Below are 19,947 nucleotides of genomic sequence, written 5' to 3'. Positions count from 1 at the left end.
GCTTGGAAACCGCAAGTCTTATTGATATGGGATTAGAGCGAATGTTGTAGCTGTGAATATTCTCTACAAGATTCGTAGGTTTTACCATTTTTGATATATAGAAGTTAAAATTGGGACCGTATAGCCTCCTTATAAAACAATGTCATGCACGTTGCGCCTTAACTAACTTTAAATGAAAGGTGTTTATACCTGGGAAGTTTTTGAGGATTCTGAAACAGCAATGTTCATAGATATGATGAGCCCTTATCAATGTCGTGTTACTTAAATTTTGTATTGCTATCTACCATGTTTTTTGCCTCGTTCTATTGTTAAACGTATCACTGCACTATAGGTAATTTGCCCTGTTTTTGAGACAAAAATTAATAACAGCGGAATTAAAGGATTTTTTAACTTTTTAAATTATTTATGTGTAAAAGTGAGATAAAACAAAGATTTTCACAGAAAAATTCGGATATAACGAACAACGGTTATAAGCAACTACGTATATAAGGAACAAAGCTATTTTTTCCAATGCTATTTTCATTAGTTTTCTTATACACAAGAAACTGTTAAAAACGATCACGGTAGTAAGTAACAAAAATTTTGTACCCGCGAGTAGATTTTCCAATGAATTGTTACTACAGTTTTGTATATTTTTTGAATATATGTTAATAAATACGAGTTTAGTACTCCTTTAAACCGTATCAATGATTAACATGTAAAAGAGAGATAAAATATAGCTTACTACTGCCGCACCGTTTATAGAAAACCACGGATATACCGAACAATTTTCGCCATTACTTATTTTACTTGCAATGAAATTGTAAACAACAATATTTTTACATTTATTGTTTATTTCCTCAAACCAAATTTCCACAATTTTAGGACTTTTTATTGAGAAGTAACCTAATAAAATCTCATAAATATCAAAAAACGGGCATAATCGGGTTTTGAAACCTGGTAATGCCAATGCAGAAGACTTTCAGTAATGTGTTCTATGCGGCAAAATCACGGCCAAACACGGCCAATTTAGTATAAGTCTATATGAAGTGAGTTTAGGAAAAATAAAATATTTATTTCTGACTTTTTGAGTTTATTGGTCGCTACCCAAAATGTTTAAGCTATATTACATATTAAATAAATTCCCCTCGCAATTGGCAATCTATTCCATTTTACATATATTTATATTTGGTTTATTTTTCCTCGATTTTAAATACATTGAAATATGACTTATAATATATTTTTTTTAGTTTTTCTTCGAAATTTTCGCTTTGACTGTAATTTAAACCGCGATAATGACGCTATTTTGAAAAATATCATTCATGTTAATAAATTTTGACATGTTCTTTTTTCAATGCAAACTAAAAAATTATTATTATTAAAAGTTGCAAAATCGACTTTTTGCCTCAAAAACTGGGCAAATTACCTATAGTGCACTGTGAAGACTGAATTTCCTGACTGTTGGACCAAAGATATTCTCCTTTTGGCATAAAAATTGTCTAAAACAATTTTAATGTCATGAGCAGGACAGCAGAGGTCATATGTTTCTTCTAAGCGCCCGTAAAATATATAGTTGGACTGTCAATTCGTCCAATTCTTCAGTGGGGGGTGGGGGCATGAGCGTAAATAAAGCTGATTTTGAAAAAATTTTGGTTTTATCCGTATTGTAGGAAGTCTTTCAATCACCGGGGTGAATATGGCCTTGTAATTTGCAAGTAAATCTGTCAGTGCGTAAAGTGCACCTTCTATATATAAATATTCAGAACATTCCAGGTGCAGATTCGCAGATCATGGTCCTTAAAACGATCCAATATCCCACCGAACTTCCTGAAATTTGGTAATATGTCCTCGTTGAGGGTATAAAACTTTCCACCTAAAATTTATAGATCCACGTCTTCACATAGGGTGGTACCTCCCGATTTTCAACATTTTGAAGGTTGTCTCCTCAATATCCCACCGAATGGGCTGAAATTTGGTATTTTGTCTTCGTTGAGGGTATAAAACTTTCTACCTGAAATTTGTTGGTATAGGTCCACGTCTTCATATAGACCCCATATAACGGTACCTCCCGGTTTTCTGTATTTCGAATGTTGTGGCCTCAATATCCCACCAACATGGCTGAAATTTGGTACTTAGACTCCTTTAAGGGTATAAAAGTTTCCACCTGAAATTTGTCAGTATAGGCCTACGTCTTCATATAGCCTCCATAAAACTGTACCTCTCGATTTTCTGTATTTCGAAAGTTCTTGCCTCAATATCCCACCAAAATGGCTAAAATTTGGCATTTAGTCTCCGTTGGATGTATGAAACTTTCCACCTGAAATTTGTTGGAATAGATCCACGTAGGATCTATTGTTGGAATAGAACGGGACCTCCCGATTTTCTTATTCCGAAAGTTGTGGCCTCAATATCCCACCAACATGGCTACAATTTGGTATTTAGTCTCCATTGGAGGTATAAAACTTGCCACTTGAAATTTGTTGGAATAGATCCACATAGGATCTATTGTTTTCTGTATTCCGAAAGTTGTGGCCTCAATATCCCACCAAAATGGCTAAAATTTGGAAACTTTCCACCTGAAATTTGTTGGAATAGATCCACGTAGGATCTATTGTTGGAATATGAAAGTTCCGAAAGTTGTGGCCTCAATATCCCACCAAAATGGCTAAAATTTGGTATTTAGTCTCATTGGAGGTACAAAACTTGCCTCCTGAAATTTGTTGGAATAGTTTCACGTAGGATCTATTGTTGGAATAGAACGGTACATCCCGATTTTCGGTATTTTCAAGGTTTTAGCCTCAATGTCGTACCGAAATGTCTGAAATTTGGTACTTAGTCACATTCTTTCATACAAACGAAATTGTTGAAATCCGGTTTCAATTATTTTTTATGGTGAAAGGTGTAATGAAAGTTCTATCTGGCCCAACTTAACGCCTTTACTTGTTTTTTTATAGTATGTTGCTTTTTGGTAACGTTCTTATGGGTGAACGCGCGGCACATGTTAGCTCACTACTTATAACGAGTTTTAAAGACAGCTTCTCCAGGTGACACCAAGGGGAAGTCAGTGTCAACTTGAGATGAAAGAGGGAGCAAGATAAGTCCGTGGTTTTGCTATATTAAAACCGTTCAGGGCAGTTGCTCCCTATCTTTCATATTTGTAATAGGTTTTTCTTCGTAGTGGGTTTTTCGACCCATGTTGCTGGGTATCAACCTCAGGTCATCCATCGTCAGTTTCCCGATCCTCTTCTTATTAGTGTGACTGCGACGAAGCTCTTTACAATCATTTATAAATCCCACCGCATCTGACGTAAAATTTGTTCTAACTTAGGTATTCAATTAATAGTTAGATTTTAAGTTTGGCAAAATCTGAGCATAATCGCAATACGTGAACACGTGCCACTGCGGCCTCAAATTATCCATTAAGGCCACATTTACTGTGCAATCGATGAGAAATTTTTACCAGTTCATTTCTGTGGCTAAACAAGTAATCCTACAAAAAGTTTTGAAAATCGTGTCGGATTTTAATATTTGCTATATATAGGGCCCAAGGAAATTTTGAGGCCCCAGTGGCACGTGTTAACATATTCCGATTGTGCTCAAACTTTGGCAATCGTAAAATCTAACAAAACTAAACACTTTAGGGGGGTGCCGCATAAAAAAATCATACATCGATTTTTTAAAACCACTCTAATATGTATGTAGTTGATAATTAATCTAAATGATATTTTACATACTTACCCCTCTATTATAATCGTATCAATCAGATCCTAAAATTATTTTAGATTATTGAAAACTTACAAACTGAGTCCGTTCTTTCTTTTTACAGAGTGTGCCAACCTTTAACAGAAGTCATCATCGATCTTCTTCGGCTGGAAGTCGAAATGGCCAACAACAACAACAAAACCTGCCATCATCTGTTGGCCATATAAATAATATCGGAATATGCGCCACCAGTTTAGCCTATCAGAACATACGAATACCACATACGTTTATGGTTCACACCTATGGTATTCCCACGGTTTGTCAATATTGTAAAAAACTTCTCAAGGGCCTGTTTAAACAGGGCCTTCAATGCCGCGATTGCCAATATAATACCCATAAGAAATGTATGGATAAAGTGCCACAAGACTGTACCGGTGAAAAACAACTGCAACCGAATGATTTTAATGAGACCTTTACACCCACACACGGCATGGCCCACAAGGAACGTGATAACTTCTTTCGTGAAGAATTTGATGATAGCGATTTTGATGAGACAACATCAAATGAATACGTTCGTGGTGGTGGTATGGCTCACAAAACTGGTGGTCGGCCTGGATCGATGGGTGTTAAGACAACAACAAATGCTCATAATTCTCCTCCGGAACTGGTGAATGGTCTCAAGAGTAGTGATAGTGACCATGCAAAGTATCACAATGAAAATCGTAGTGCCGGTGAAGGACAATCTATAGATGGACAATCGGAACAGTCAAGTTCATCATCATCGCCAAGTGCCAATATACCGCTAATGCGTATTGTACAATCAGTGAAACACACCAAGAAACGTGGCGGCCAAGCTCTAAAAGAGGGTTGGCTGGTACACTACACCAGTTTAGATTCGACGGTTAAACGTTATTTCTGGCGTTTGGACTCGAAAACCATAACGCTGTTCATCTCCGAACAGGGTAGTAAATACCACAAAGAGATACCATTGGCTGAGATTCAAGCCATTGAAACGAATAATGATGTGCGGGTAGATAACAATTATTGTTTTGAATTAAAAACGCCCAATGTGAACTATTATGTGGGTCAAGATCCTTTGGCAGGAGTTAGAGAAGAACAAGCAGTACGTTTACCACCACCTGAGAGTGGTATTGGCACTGATATTGGCAAGAGTTGGGAGACAACAATTAAGCAGGCCTACATGCATGTCACAAATACACGTAAGTTGCAGGGAGGATTTTCACTGTGTGTGTGTTTAATAAATGCAATTTGTACTTGTTTTAGAATGCTGTGAATCCGAAGAAAATGTCCAGGACATGGGTCAATTGTATCAAATATTCCCTGATGAAGTATTGGGTTCTGGCCAATTCGGTGTTGTCTATGGCGGTGTCCACAAGAAAACGAAACGAGAGGTTGCCATTAAAGTCATCGATAAACTGCGTTTTCCAACCAAACAAGAAGCTCAGCTTAAAAATGAAGTTGCCATATTACAGGTAAGGACGAGATGATAAATGATAATCTGATTAGAGGAAATCTATAAAGGAGATTCAAGAGATTTGCAATCTAACGAAAGTTTCCTGAAAATCTTCTACAGAAAGAAAACCTTGTAAAGGTCATATGTAGAAAGAACTCAAAAGGTTCTCTATATGAAAGTCTTCTACAGATGGAGCACACCTCGTAAAAATCTTCTGTAAATAAAACCCATACTGAGTCCTCCATACAGTTAGAAAACTTTGTAAAGATCATCTGCAACCACACTGACCTTTTACGGGTTTCTTCGGATAAAACACATCCGAAAGGTATTGCAAAGTGTGAATACCTGTTATTGGTATTCTATAGATGGAAGACTTATTGATGGCTCCTTGCATATAAAAATCTTCAACGATTGAAAGACCTCCAGAAAAACTATCGCAAATAGAATATCTGCTCAAGATATATAAACAAACGATAAAGAAAGGGTAATTTGTAGACAGAAAATCTCCCAAATATTTTCTAAAGATAGATGACCTACGAAAATTCAACTAACTGACTTCCCACGGTGCTCTTAAACCAACTTTAAATGAAAGGAGCTTACACCTTTTTGCGGATTCTGAAACTACAATGTTCATAGATGAGAAGCTCCTTTTATTTAAAGTTGGTTCAAGGCCACAGTGCAAAACAATGTCTTGGTTATTTGTAGACAGAAGATATCCTAAATGTTTTCTAAAGATAGACGACCTTCGAACAGTTAACTGACTTCCTAAGGTCTTCTATACAAATAAGACCTTCGAAAGTCTTTCCAATAAAGAAGACTATCCCATAATTTATAAACAAGTTCCTCAAGTTGCCGGCCGGCAGCGCTTGGTGTGCTGCCAAAAAAACCTCGTTGAATTCTTACATAGCAATAGGGCGGTCGGTGATAAGCTATGCGGCGTCAGCGTGGCATACAAATGTTAGAGCTATGCAGTGCAAGAATAATCAAACCTGCCAGAACTCCGCCCTTCATGACACCAGTGGATCATTTTCATAAGGAAACGGAGGTTTTACCGGTGCATCAACGCAAGAGGATCCCGATTTAATGGACAGGCTTCCCCCACCCAGGTATGTCAGGAGAGATCTTCATGATCTAGAGATAGAGAGAGGTGCAAAGGTATAAACGGGAACCTCTAGACCAACGAACCTATCAAGCAGGATTAGATAGTATTTACGCTGATGCAGTCGCGTAGGTAGTACAGAGATACAGTGTGAATGCGGTACTTGGAAACCACCACCATCCACCGCAGTAGAAGAACGCCAGCTGTCAAGGCTAACACGAGTGGTTTTAGTTCAGTTAAAATCCGTTTGATGCAGGCGCCTTAATTGTATTGTTCCCGAATTATTGTCACGATACCCAACACATGCCCGGCATGTGGGTTCGACCTACGACACGCTGCATTTGTTTAGCTGCACAGCTAACCCCACTGACCTGTCTCCTGATTGTTTATGGATGCAAGCAGTCCAGGTTGCGGAACCTTTTAGTCTGGATACAGAGGAATCAGAAACTTCTAACTGAAATAATACACGATCGAACACATTTGCCATATACTCTACAGTATACGACGCTAGGGCCCATCTACTCTACAGTAGACGACCCTAGGGGCCATCTACTCTGCAGTAGACAATCCTATTGGCCATATACTCTACAGTATACTAAGCTAGGGGCAATGTACTCTACAGTAGACGACCCTATGGGCCATCTACTCTACAGTAGACGACCCTATGGGCCATCTACTCTACAGTAGACGACCCTATGGGCCATCTACTCTAAAGTAGACGACCCTATGGGCCATCTACTCTAAACTAGACGACCCTATGGGCCATCTACTCTAAAGTAGACGACCCTATGGGCCATCTACTCTAAAGTAGACGACCCTATGGGCCATCTACTCTAAAGTAGACGACCCTATGGGCCATCTACTCTAAAGTAGACGACCCTATGGGCCATCTACTCTAAAGTAGACGACCATATGGGCCATCTACTCTAAACTAGACGACCCTATGGGCCATCTACTCTACAGTAGACGACCCTATGGGCCATCTACTCTACAGTAGACGACCCTATGGGTCATCTACTCTACAGTAGACGACCCTATGGGCCATCTACGCTAAAGTAGACGACCCTATGGGCCATCTACTCTACAGTAGACGACCCTATGGGTCATCTACTTTACAGTAGACGACCCTATGGGCCATCTACTCTACAGTAGACGACACTATGGGCAATCTACTCTACAGTAGACGACCCTATGGGCCATCTACTCTACAGTAGACGACCCTATGGGCCATCTACTCTATAGTAGACGACCCCATGGGCCATCTACTCTACGGTAGACGATCCCAGGGGCTATCTACTCTACAGTGGATGACCCTAGGGGTCATGTACTCTACAGTAAGCGAACTAAGAGGCCATCTACTATGCAGTAGACGACCTTAATAATCATCTACTCTACAAAGAAATGTTAGCTATGCGGGGCCAGTGTGATCCACGAACATAAATATTCAAACCTGTCAGAACGCCGCCCTGAAGGCCTCGGTACGGCTGGCTTTCTTGCTCTACTTCATTTCTGATGTTCCGAGGTCTTAAGAACTTCAACTGTGTGCCTCTTCATGCCATTCCTGTATCATCTGCATGAGGAGTTGAAAATGTTTGCAGTACGCCAGCAAAATGAACGCTCTCCTTGCAGTAGAGCTGGCAAACTATCGATAGTCGAACTATCGTTTTAATCACTGTTGCTAAGCGTTGTTTAATGCTTTAAAGCGGGGTACACACGATCAGTTTCGGCTGTCGATTTTTCGGAAATATCGATAAATGTCAAACTGTACAGCAACCAAAATATTTTGCCTGATGACTGACAAAAATGAGCGGCCACACTATCAAGCAACCGATTTTCGAGCAAAGCTGTCAGTCAAAACTGATCGTGTGTACCCCAATTAAATAAGTCGCGACAGATAACCGTAATAATTTGTTTTGGTGGTCGACGTAAACTTTGTTTTGCGACAGCAAACAAAATGATAGTCGGACAGCTCTACCTGGCAGTACTTGATCTGGTGTTACCGTGAGAGTCACCCCAATCGAACTCCCACACCCAGGCATGTCAAGGGGGATCTTCATGATTTAGAAAGAGATATGTCCCTAAATCAGCATGCCTATCAAGCAGGGGCCATCTACTCTGCAGTAGACAACCCTATTGGCCATATACACTACAGTATACTAAGCTAGGGGCAATGTACTCTACAGTAGACGACCCTATGGGCCATCTACTCTACAGTAGACGACCCTATGGGCCATCTACTCTAAAGTAGACGACCCTATGGGCCATCTACTCTAAACTAGACGACCCTATGGGCCATCTACTCTAAAGTAGACGACCCTATGGGCCATCTACTCTAAAGTAGACGACCCTATGGGCCATCTACTCTAAAGTAGACGACCCTATGGGCCATCTACTCTAAAGTAGACGACCCTATGGGCCATCTACTCTAAAGTAGACGACCATATGGGCCATCTACTCTAAACTAGACGACCCTATGGGCCATCTACTCTACAGTAGACGACCCTATGGGCCATCTACTCTACAGTAGACGACCCTATGGGTCATCTACTCTACAGTAGACGACCCTATGGGCCATCTACGCTAAAGTAGACGACCCTATGGGCCATCTACTCTACAGTAGACGACCCTATGGGTCATCTACTTTACAGTAGACGACCCTATGGGCCATCTACTCTACAGTAGACGACACTATGGGCAATCTACTCTACAGTAGACGACCCTATGGGCCATCTACTCTACAGTAGACGACCCTATGGGCCATCTACTCTATAGTAGACGACCCCATGGGCCATCTACTCTACGGTAGACGATCCCAGGGGCTATCTACTCTACAGTGGATGACCCTAGGGGTCATGTACTCTACAGTAAGCGAACTAAGAGGCCATCTACTATGCAGTAGACGACCTTAATAATCATCTACTCTACAAAGAAATGTTAGCTATGCGGGGCCAGTGTGATCCACGAACATAAATATTCAAACCTGTCAGAACGCCGCCCTGAAGGCCTCGGTACGGCTGGCTTTCTTGCTCTACTTCATTTCTGATGTTCCGAGGTCTTAAGAACTTCAACTGTGTGCCTCTTCATGCCATTCCTGTATCATCTGCATGAGGAGTTGAAAATGTTTGCAGTACGCCAGCAAAATGAACGCTCTCCTTGCAGTAGAGCTGGCAAACTATCGATAGTCGAACTATCGTTTTAATCACTGTTGCTAAGCGTTGTTTAATGCTTTAAAGCGGGGTACACACGATCAGTTTCGGCTGTCGATTTTTCGGAAATATCGATAAATGTCAAACTGTACAGCAACCAAAATATTTTGCCTGATGACTGACAAAAATGAGCGGCCACACTATCAAGCAACCGATTTTCGAGCAAAGCTGTCAGTCAAAACTGATCGTGTGTACCCCAATTAAATAAGTCGCGACAGATAACCGTAATAATTTGTTTTGGTGGTCGACGTAAACTTTGTTTTGCGACAGCAAACAAAATGATAGTCGGACAGCTCTACCTGGCAGTACTTGATCTGGTGTTACCGTGAGAGTCACCCCAATCGAACTCCCACACCCAGGCATGTCAAGGGGGATCTTCATGATTTAGAAAGAGATATGTCCCTAAATCAGCATGCCTATCAAGCAGGCTTAGATAGCATTCATACAGATGCAGTCAAATATGCCATAAACGACTATCCCGTGGTTCATCTGAAAAACGTCAGCTGCCGCGACAAACCAGAGTAGTGTTGACTGAACTACTTCCGCACAACACACTGCACCTTTTCAACTTCCCCGCCAAACCTACTAAATTAACGCTAGCAGCTTTGTGGTTACCAACCAATCAAACACATTCCTAGACCTGGACACAAAAAAAACAATCATAGTAAAAATAGTAAAAATTAGTATATTCTTGCAGTTCTGAAATATAGAAGAGGTGGAAACATAACATAATAAAAGTCTTCTATAGGTAGAAGACCCTCAAAGTTTTTATAAGAAGTTTCTTTAAAACGAAAGAGCATTTATAGGTCTCCTGAAGATAAAAGAAATACTAAACTTATTCTGTTGCGATAGAGTAACCTTATCCAAAATATTTTTTTCTTTCAGAATATTTCCCATTGTGGCGTTGTGAATCTTGAACGAATGTTCGAAACTCCCGAACGTATTTTTGTGGTAATGGAAAAGCTCAAAGGTGATATGTTGGAAATGATTCTCTCACACGAGCGAGGACGGTTAAGTGAACGAGTGACGAAATTTTTGATAACACAAATCCTGATAGCGCTCAAACATTTGCATAGTCAAAATGTTGTACACTGTGATTTGAAACCGGAAAATGTCCTGCTTTCGTCAGATGCTGAATTTCCCCAAGTGAAATTGTGTGATTTCGGTTATGCTCGTATTATTGGCGAGAAATCATTTCGTCGATCGGTGGTGGGAACACCAGCGTATTTGGGTAAGTTTTTGGGAAATTTTATTTTTATTTCACTTTTCTTAAATTATTTTTTCCTCTTCTTTGTATTTTAGCCCCCGAAGTCCTACGCAACAAAGGCTACAATCGTTCCCTGGACATGTGGAGTGTGGGCGTGATAATTTATGTCAGTCTGAGCGGTACATTCCCCTTTAACGAAGAAGAAGATATTAATGATCAAATTCAAAATGCTGCATTCATGTATCCACCAAATCCATGGAAGGAAATCTCGTCGAATGGTAAGCTAAGAACTTTTATAAACAAAATCCTAAAAATATAATTTCTTCTTTTTCCCATGGTTCTTTTTCCAGCCATTGACTTGATCAACAATCTGCTGCAAGTGAAACAACGAAAACGCTATACGGTCGACAAAAGTCTTCAGCATTACTGGTTGCAGGATAAACAAACCTATCATGATTTAAGAAATTTAGAACGTCAAGTCGGCACTCGTTATCTGACACATGAAGCTGATGATTTACGATGGGCCAGTACCACTGGTGGTGATATGTGACCTGTTAATGGACACAATACACCATGTAAGACATTCCAATTAAGCGATAAGATACCCGAATCACCTGAACCGAAGCAACAACAAGAACAAACACCAGTACAACAGTACCAGGAACTAAGACGTAAATCATCAACAACACCCGCAGCACTGCATATAGATAATTGTAGTTGCCGTAGCTTACCATCGAATAAGCCGAAAGTTGAGGCAATTGGTGACAAGGCATTGAATTGGATGCGTTCACATTTATGTCGTCACATCAAGTAAAACCTTGGAACACATGGCGTTGCTTCTTCTCATCCCCTCGAATATACAAACTTTTGATTTCAAACGGCTGCTATAACTAAATGACAACGATCAAATAAACAAAATAAAAACAATACGCGTACTACTAGATCTACATTTTAAGATCCATTCCTCAAGACAACCCCACAACAACAACAAATATATTTTCTATTTCAATTTTACAATTTCTTGTTACTCGGGCTAAGTTTTTGTGTTTTTTTTGTGTCGATTGAATCCTCAATGTCTTTCAACATGTCTTTAAAATGAAGAAAGAACAACAACAACAGAAAAAGGTACCTTAAATTGATATATATCTTATTCTCTATATATACATACATACATTCTTACTTATATATAAGTAAAAAATATACAAACATAAATATTGCCTATATAGAATATATATAACTAATAATGGTTTAATTAAGTTATAAGTGTTGTAATTTTTTTTAATATTTTATTCGTAACGCTTTACAAACAAAAAATATTGTGCGAAAAAAGATATGAAAATTACATTTTCCTTCCTTCGGCCCCCACTCTTTTAAAATTAAACGAACAAATTTATTAATGCAAATATATACAAAATAACAAATAAAAAAAACTGCACACCTACAGATATAAAAATATATACAAACTGCATTAATGCTCTTCTGTAGTGAATTAGTTCTTTAAGAAAAACTTAAAAAAAACTCCACTAATGTTTAACAGAAATCAAACAAGAAGAACAAAAAGAGATAATCTCTTAAAAATAAAATAAAAAAATTAATTTATGAGGTTCATTCATGTTAATGCTCATGTCATAATTTTTTCCGAATAATAAAACGATAACAATTATTTTAAAATTTATTTATTTTGTTTTATTTAAAATAAACTTTTTATGTGATATACAGTTAGGGACAAAAGTTTACATACACCCCATAAATCTCGGGTTTTGGGGTAGGTTATGATTTTTCTGAAATTCCAAGTATACAAAACAATAAAATGTTCAAATTTTGCTGGTAATTTCATCAATTGTACGGTAATACACATATTTCCTTGGGGTGTATGTAAACTTTTGTCCCCTCATTTTTTGGTTTTTGTAAAATTTACCGTTATTTGTATTATGGAATAAACGTTTGTTGTATTAAATATTGTTTATTAGTGAAAAGAAATAAAACTGTATACTTGGAATTTCTTCAAAATCATAACCTACCCTAAAACCCGAGATTTATGGGGTGTTGTAAACTTTTGTCCCTAACTGTATACCTGTAATTTGACAGCTGAGGTTCCTAGTAATCACAAAATATCTCCACCGAAAACTGTCAACATAGGTCCATGTTTTGGTATAGCCCCCATATAACGGTATCTCCCGATTTTCGGTATTTTGGGGAATTTAGCTAATTTTTTTTGACCAACTACCTGTAATTTCACGTTTGGGGTTCCCAGTGGTCACAAAATATCTCCACTAAAAACCGTCATCAGAGGGCCATGTTTTGGTATAGCCCCATATAGCGGTATTTTGAGGATTTTAGCTAAAAATTTTCACCGAACTACCTGTAATTTGACAGTTGAAGTTCCTATTGAACACCACTTGTACCTCTCTCTCTACATCTCCTTCCTATCTGTGCTGCACCATCAACTCAACATCTGCTACACTCACATCATCTCATCACCTCTACCTTAAACCAAACTTAAACCTAACCTAGTGATCACCAAACATCTCTACTAAACACTGTCAACAGAGAACCGTGTTTTGGTATAGCCCCCCAAGTAACGGTACATCCCTATTTTCGGTATTTTGAGGATTTTAGCTGCAAATTTCGAACGAACTATTTGTAAGTCGACATTTGAGGTTCGCAATGGTCACACAATATCTCCACTAAACACTGTCAACAGAGGACTATGTTTTGGTATAGCCCCCATATAACGGTACCTCCCGATTTTCGGTATTTTGAGGATTTTAGCTACAAATTTTCACCGAACTACCTGTAATTTGACAGTTGAAGTTCCTAGTGATCACAAAACATCTCCACTAAACACTGTCAAAAGAGAACCATGTTTTGGTATAGCCCCCATGTAACGCTACCTCCCGATTTTCGGTATTTTGAGGATTTTAGCTGCAAATTTCGACCGAACTATTTGTAAGTCGACATTTGAGGTTCCCAGTCATCACACAACATCTCCACCAAAAACTGTCAGATTTTAGCTACAAATTTCGACCGAACTACCTGCAATTTGACAGTTGAAGTTCCTAGTGATCAAAAAACATCTCCACAAACAACTGTCAACATAGGTCCATGTTTTGGTATAGCCCCAAAATAACGGTATCTCCCGATTTTCGGTATTTTGGGGATTTTAGCTAAAATTTTTGACCGAACAACCTGTCATTTGACATTTGAGGTTCCTAGTGATCAGAAAATATCACCTTCAAAAACTGTAAACAGAGGTCCACGTTTTGGAATAGCCATATAACGTTACCTGCCATTTTTGGGGATTATATCTACATTTTGCGACCGAACTACCTGTAATTCGACCGTTGAAGTTCACAGTGGTCACAAAACAAAGCAACCAAAAACTGTCAATATAGATCCATGTTTTGGTATAGCCCCCATGTAACGGTACCTCCCGATTTTCGGTATTTGGAGGATTTTAGCTACAAATTTCGACCGAACCATTTGTAAGTCGACATTTGAGGTTCCCAGTGGTCACACAACAACTCCACCAAAAACTGTCAGCATATGGTTTTTGTATAGAACCACTCCCCCCACCATGTAAATTGTCAACATAGGTCCATGTTTTGGTATACTCGTAGCTACCATATAACGGTGCCTCCCCATTTTCGGTGTTTTGACCAACTATCTGTAATTCGAAAAACTGTACACATAGATACATGTTTTGTAGAGCCCCCATATAACGGTATTTCCCGGTTTTCGTTTTTTTGGATTTTTGCTACAATTTTTGATCCAAGTATCTGCAATTCGATTTAGCTCCATATAAGCTTCCCGACCGATTCAATACGTTTTTTACGATTTTTTACCTTATTTAGGTATTAGTGGTCACAGAATATCTCCTCCTAAAATTGTGGACAGGAAAGAAAATAATTATTCCGTTTTACTTCAGAATATTTTATGGTGGAGGGTATAAAAAAGTTCAGCCCGGCCGAACTTAACACTTTTTTACTTGTTTATTACTCCATATTTACATTAAGCAATTTTCCTTGTGGCAATTGTCAGTTTGATGGAGAGAGAGAGGTGAGGCATAACCTTTTGCCTCCCAGTACCCTCGCTCATCGACAAACTGACAATTGCAGCAAGGTAATTTGCCTAATGTAAATATGGACTTAGATAATTTTTTTTGTATTTTTTAATTAGATAACTCCGTGCGGAGTTGTTTTTTTCCACTTTTTTCTCCCATCGGAAGCCCCCAGGTGGTGGATAGGGGAATGCTCATCAGATATGGCGGGTACCGCAGAAATAAAATATGCGGGGTGAACCAAGAAAAGGAAAAAGGCAGCGTCTGTCCAAGTTTTGGCGGCTGCAAACAGCGCCTGTTTGCCATAGGAGCGGCTGAACGAAAGAAGGAAAACTATAAACCCTTTAGAAGGCAACGGGAGACCACGAAAGTAACATCCCCAGAAAAATCATACAAATGCAATGAATACAAATACAATAGATAATATACGGCTCCCAGTCTCCGGCAAAACGAGGGTGCTACGAATCCCCGGAGGTAAAAATAAATATCGGAACATGGAATGTAAGAAGTCTATACGAACCTGGAAAACTAAACAATACCATAGATGAAATGAAAAGACTGAATATAGATATACAAGGAATCAGTGAAACATGGTGGACAGAAAGTAGCGAATTTAGGTCACAGAATACTAAAATATATCACTCGGGAAACTACGATGACGTTCACAGGAGAGGTGTTGCAATCATTGTGGAAAATAAGATAGCAGACTGCATAAATGGATATGTCCCATCATCCAATAGAGTGATGATAAAAATATGTCCGAAACCACTTAATATGAATATTATCCAAGTCTATGCACTAACGTGTGACTCAAATAACGAGGAAATAGAAAAATTTTACAGCGATGTTGAACAACTCATGAAAATGACAAAACCACATGAAATCACGATTGTTCAGGAGATTTCAACGCTAAGGTGGGAAATATAGAAACAACGGATATCACGGGAAAATTTAGACTAGGCACCAGAAATGAAAGAGGGGACATGCTCATACAATTTTGCCAAGAACACAACATGAAAATAGTAAATACTCTATTTTGCCATGACCCAAGATGCTGTATACATGGCGATCGCCACAAGATAGTACAGAAAATCCTGTTAGAAATCAAATTGACTATATACTAATAAATCGACGCTACTATTCTTGTGTTGTAACATGCTCCACATATCCCGGAGCGGATGTCGCTTCCGACCATAATCCTTTATCATGCAAAATGCGAATAAGACTTGGAGTGCCAAGAAAAAAGGCTCCAGAAACTAAACTTAATCTAGAAAAACTAGAGGAACCGTCCACAAAAGAAAGGGTAAAAGAATTTATAAACACTAAACTTAATAACGTCAACAGACAATGCACTGAGCAGTTGTGGAATGAAATGAAAACTGTCTTTAAAACAACCTCAACTATACTAGGGACAAAACCCACCCGAAAAGAAGAGCCTTGGATAACAACAGAAATCCTCGAACTTCGCGAAAAGCGAAAAATACACAAAAATGCCAACTATGAAATTTATTGGAAAATAAACCAAGAGATTAGAAACGCCACACGAGCTGCAAAGAACGCTCAACTTAACAAACAATGTGAAGAAATCGAAAGGCTACACGACGATTTCAACCTACACAAGAAATTAAAAGAAGCATCCGGAATATACCGCAAAACTTATCCGGCTCGACTTGTCGAAACCAAAGAAAGAAAAAGTGTTTGGCACAAATATATCAAAACAACATTCACTGATGATGAAAGGCCAGCAAATAACACTAATACTGAATCAGACATAACAGGAAACCCGATCACGGAAGATGAAGTCAAATCGACAAGTCAGTCAATGAAAGATAAGAAGACCGTCGGCCCTGATGAAATACCCGCAGAGATTTTGAAATTAATAGAAGAAAACAATATGCAACTACTGTTGAAACTCTTCAATCACGTTTACGATACAGGACAATAACCCGACGACTGGTTAAAATCTACATTTATAGCTATACCAAAAAAACACATGCACGAAAATGCGGTGATTATAGACTAATTAGTCTAATGTCCATCATCTTGATGGATACCGGAATAACAGAAAAGGAAATAAGATGTATAAAAAACCTTTATTGGCAACAAACTGCAAGCATTCAAGTTGATAGAGAACACACTGACAATATCCCAATATCCAAAGGCGTTAGACAAGGGTGTATCCTATCACCTCTATTATTTAATTTATTCTCCAACAAAATATTTCAAGAAGCAGTCGAAAACGAGCAAATCGGCGTTAGGGTGAATTACTCTGAATTAATAAACAATATGTATACGATACGCCGACGACACAACATTAATTGCCACTAGCCTATACGGTGTACAGAAACTGGTTAACTCACTTACTCAAAAAAGCGAATTATACGGTCTTAAGATTAACATTAAGAAAACGAAATATATGGTAATAAGTAGAAAAAATTACCAAAACAACACATCTTACTTACTTACTTAGCTGGCCCATTACAGAACATTTGTTCTATAGGCCGAACTAAGAAAAGATCTCCAATTCTCTCTATTTGTTGCTTCGCTTTCTGGAATACCGCGCCTTTTCATCTCATCATCCACTTGTTTGCGCCATCTATTCTTTGGCCTGTCAATTCTGCGTGTACCGCCAAGCGGTCCGTGTTTATACACCTTTTTAGCGGGGTCATCATCGCTCATTCTTATGATATGGCCTAGCCAACGCAATCGCTGCATCTCGATACGTTTAACAATATTGATGTCGTTGTACAGCAGATACAGCTAGTGGTTCATGCGACGTCGATATTCACCGTCAACGCAGATTGGTCCGTAGATCTTTCGAAGAATTTTTCTCTCAAACACACCAAGCACTGCCATGTCAGCTTGCGCAAGTACCCAGGCTTCGGAGCCATACATCAGCACGGGTAGTATCAGTGTTTTGTAGAGCGTTATTTTTGTTTGACGAGATGTGGCTTTGCTTTTAAACTGCTTACTTAAACCAAAGTAGAGTAGCATCTGTTTGCCAATACGATTCTTCTTTTTATTTCACAACTGATGTCGTTTGTTGTGTTTACGGAGGTGCCGAGGTAGACGAAGTCTTTTACTACCTCAATATTATAGGAACCAACTTCCACAGTCGGTCCGAGCTCAATGGACGCATTGCGCATCGACACCATCAACTTAGTCTTCTCACCGTTTACCGCCAGACCCACTTTAGCAGATTCTCCTTCGACCTTTATAAAGGTATCAGTTACTTCTTTTACTGATCGGCCCACGATGTCTATATCATCAGCATAAGAAAGTAACATGTGACTATTGGTGTAGATTGTGCCACTTCTTTTGACGTTTGCCTCTCGTATAACCTTTTCTAGCAGGATGTTAAAGAGATCACACGAAAGGCTGTCTCCTTGTCTGAAACCTCTTTTGGTACCAAACTCTTCGGAGATGTTCTTTCCTATTTTAACTGATGACCTCGTGTCAGTTAAAGTCATTTTGCAAAGCCGGATGAGCTTTGCGGGGATACCAAATTCAGACATGGCTTGGAATACCTTTGAACGCAGCGGGCTGTCGAAGGCTGCTTTATAATCGACAAAAAGGTGGTAGGTGTCGATCTGCATCTCTTGGGTCTTCTCCAGGATTTGTCGCAGGGTAAATATCTGGTCAATGGTGGACTTGCCAGGTCTAAAGCCGCATTGGTATGGTCCAATTATCTCGTTGACCATAGGCTTTAGTCGTTCGCACAATATCCCTGACACGATCTTGTAGGCAATAGGGAGTAGACTTATGCCCCTGTAGTTAGAGCATACAGTCTTATCTCCCTTCTTGTGGACGGGGCACAGGATACTCAGGTTCCAATCGTCGGGTACTCGTTCTTCCTGCCAGATGGTGCTAACTAGCTGATGAATACACCTTATCAGCGTGTCGCCTCCGGTTTTGAACAGCTCGGCTGGTAAGCCATCGGCTCCTGCTGCCTTATTATTCTTCAGCCGATTTATTGCTGTCTTTACCTCATCTTGGCTGGGCGGTATACATTCAATACCATCTTCTGGGATTGGGACTGTGGTATCTTCGTCGTCTTCGCTGCTATTGGATACCAACAGTTTTGAAAACTGTTCTTTCCATATCCTGAGTACACTATCTGTATCAGTTACCAAATTACCTTGCTGGTCTCTACAGGAGGATGCTTGACTCTTTGGTAGAATTTTCGGACTTCATTCTGGCTCCTGTACATCTCGATTTTTTCACACTCCCGCTTTTCCATCTCTCTCTTTTTCCTGCGGAAAAGACGTTTCTCCTCTCTTCTTTTCTCCCTGTATTTCTCTCGTGCGCTACGCGTTGCTTCGGATTGTAAAGTAGCCCTATATGCCGCATTTTTCTCTTCGGTGGCAGCAAGACACTCCTGATCATACCATGGATTCCTTGGTGGAGGCCTCTGGTATCCAAGTATGGATTTTGCGGCTGTTTGCATGGAGTGGGCAATGCTTTGCCATTGCGCTGATATGTTATCGGGATGAGGAGTGCTGTGATTAAGCAATTGGGCTAGTTGAGTGGAATATGCTGTGGCTATCTGTTGTGATTGCAGCTTACCGATGTCTAACTTTCGTGTTGTGTCTGTTCGTACTTTGTTTGCCCCGTTTAAGCGGGTGCGTACCTTTGCTGCAACAAGGTAGTGGTCCGAATCAATGTTTGCGCCTCGGAACGATTGTACATCCAACACGCTCGATGAATGTCTTCCATCTATCACAACATGATCAATTTGATTACTTGTTCTTTGATCTGGAGACAGCCAGGTGCCCTTATGAATATCGAGATGATTAAATCTGGTACTGCTAACTACCATGTTTTTTGCAGCTGCAAAGTCTATCAGCCTCATACCATTGTCAGATGTTTCACTGTGGAGGCTGAATTTCCCGACTGTTGGGCCAAAGATATTCTCCTTTCCAATTTTGGCATTAAAATCGCCTAGAATGATTTTAATGTCATGGGCAGGGCAACGGTCATATGTTTCTTCTAAGCGCTCGTAAAATATATCTTTGGTCTGTTCGTCCTTTTCTTTAGTGGGAGCATGAGCGCAAATAAAACTGATGTTGAAGAATTTTGCTTTTAATCGAATTGCAGCGAGTCTTTCATTCACTGGGGTGAATCTGGAGACCAGATGTTTTAATCTCCGACCAACTACAAATTGGCAACCAAACTCATGCTTTGTGTCATGGCCGCTATAATACAGTGCGTCACCTTTTG

At 39.5% G+C, this 19,947-nt stretch overlaps 1 protein-coding gene across 10 annotated transcripts in view; it reads left to right on the top strand.

The window, feature by feature from the left end:
* PKD (serine/threonine-protein kinase D3) overlaps positions 1 to 12,342 on the top strand; it is a 114,887-nt gene extending 102,545 nt beyond the window's left edge. For all 10 annotated transcript variants that reach the window (XM_073959917.1, XM_073959916.1, XM_073959911.1 and 7 more), the window contains 5 exons: positions 3,806 to 4,901; positions 4,966 to 5,174; positions 10,346 to 10,691; positions 10,763 to 10,945; positions 11,018 to 12,342. In XM_073959917.1, coding sequence (XP_073816018.1) covers positions 3,806 to 4,901; positions 4,966 to 5,174; positions 10,346 to 10,691; positions 10,763 to 10,945; positions 11,018 to 11,217 — 2,034 coding nt within the window. In that variant the 3' untranslated portion in view covers positions 11,218 to 12,342. The remainder of the gene's footprint in view (positions 1 to 3,805; positions 4,902 to 4,965; positions 5,175 to 10,345; positions 10,692 to 10,762; positions 10,946 to 11,017) is intronic.
* The last annotated feature ends 7,605 nt before the right edge of the window (positions 12,343 to 19,947 follow it).

The sequence above is a fragment of the Musca autumnalis genome, unplaced genomic scaffold, assembly GCF_047663935.1.
Source record: "Musca autumnalis isolate F117 unplaced genomic scaffold, ASM4766393v1 scaffold_1, whole genome shotgun sequence".
Lineage (NCBI taxonomy): Eukaryota > Metazoa > Arthropoda > Insecta > Diptera > Muscidae > Musca > Musca autumnalis.
This window is presented reverse-complemented; position numbering and strand designations above follow the sequence as displayed.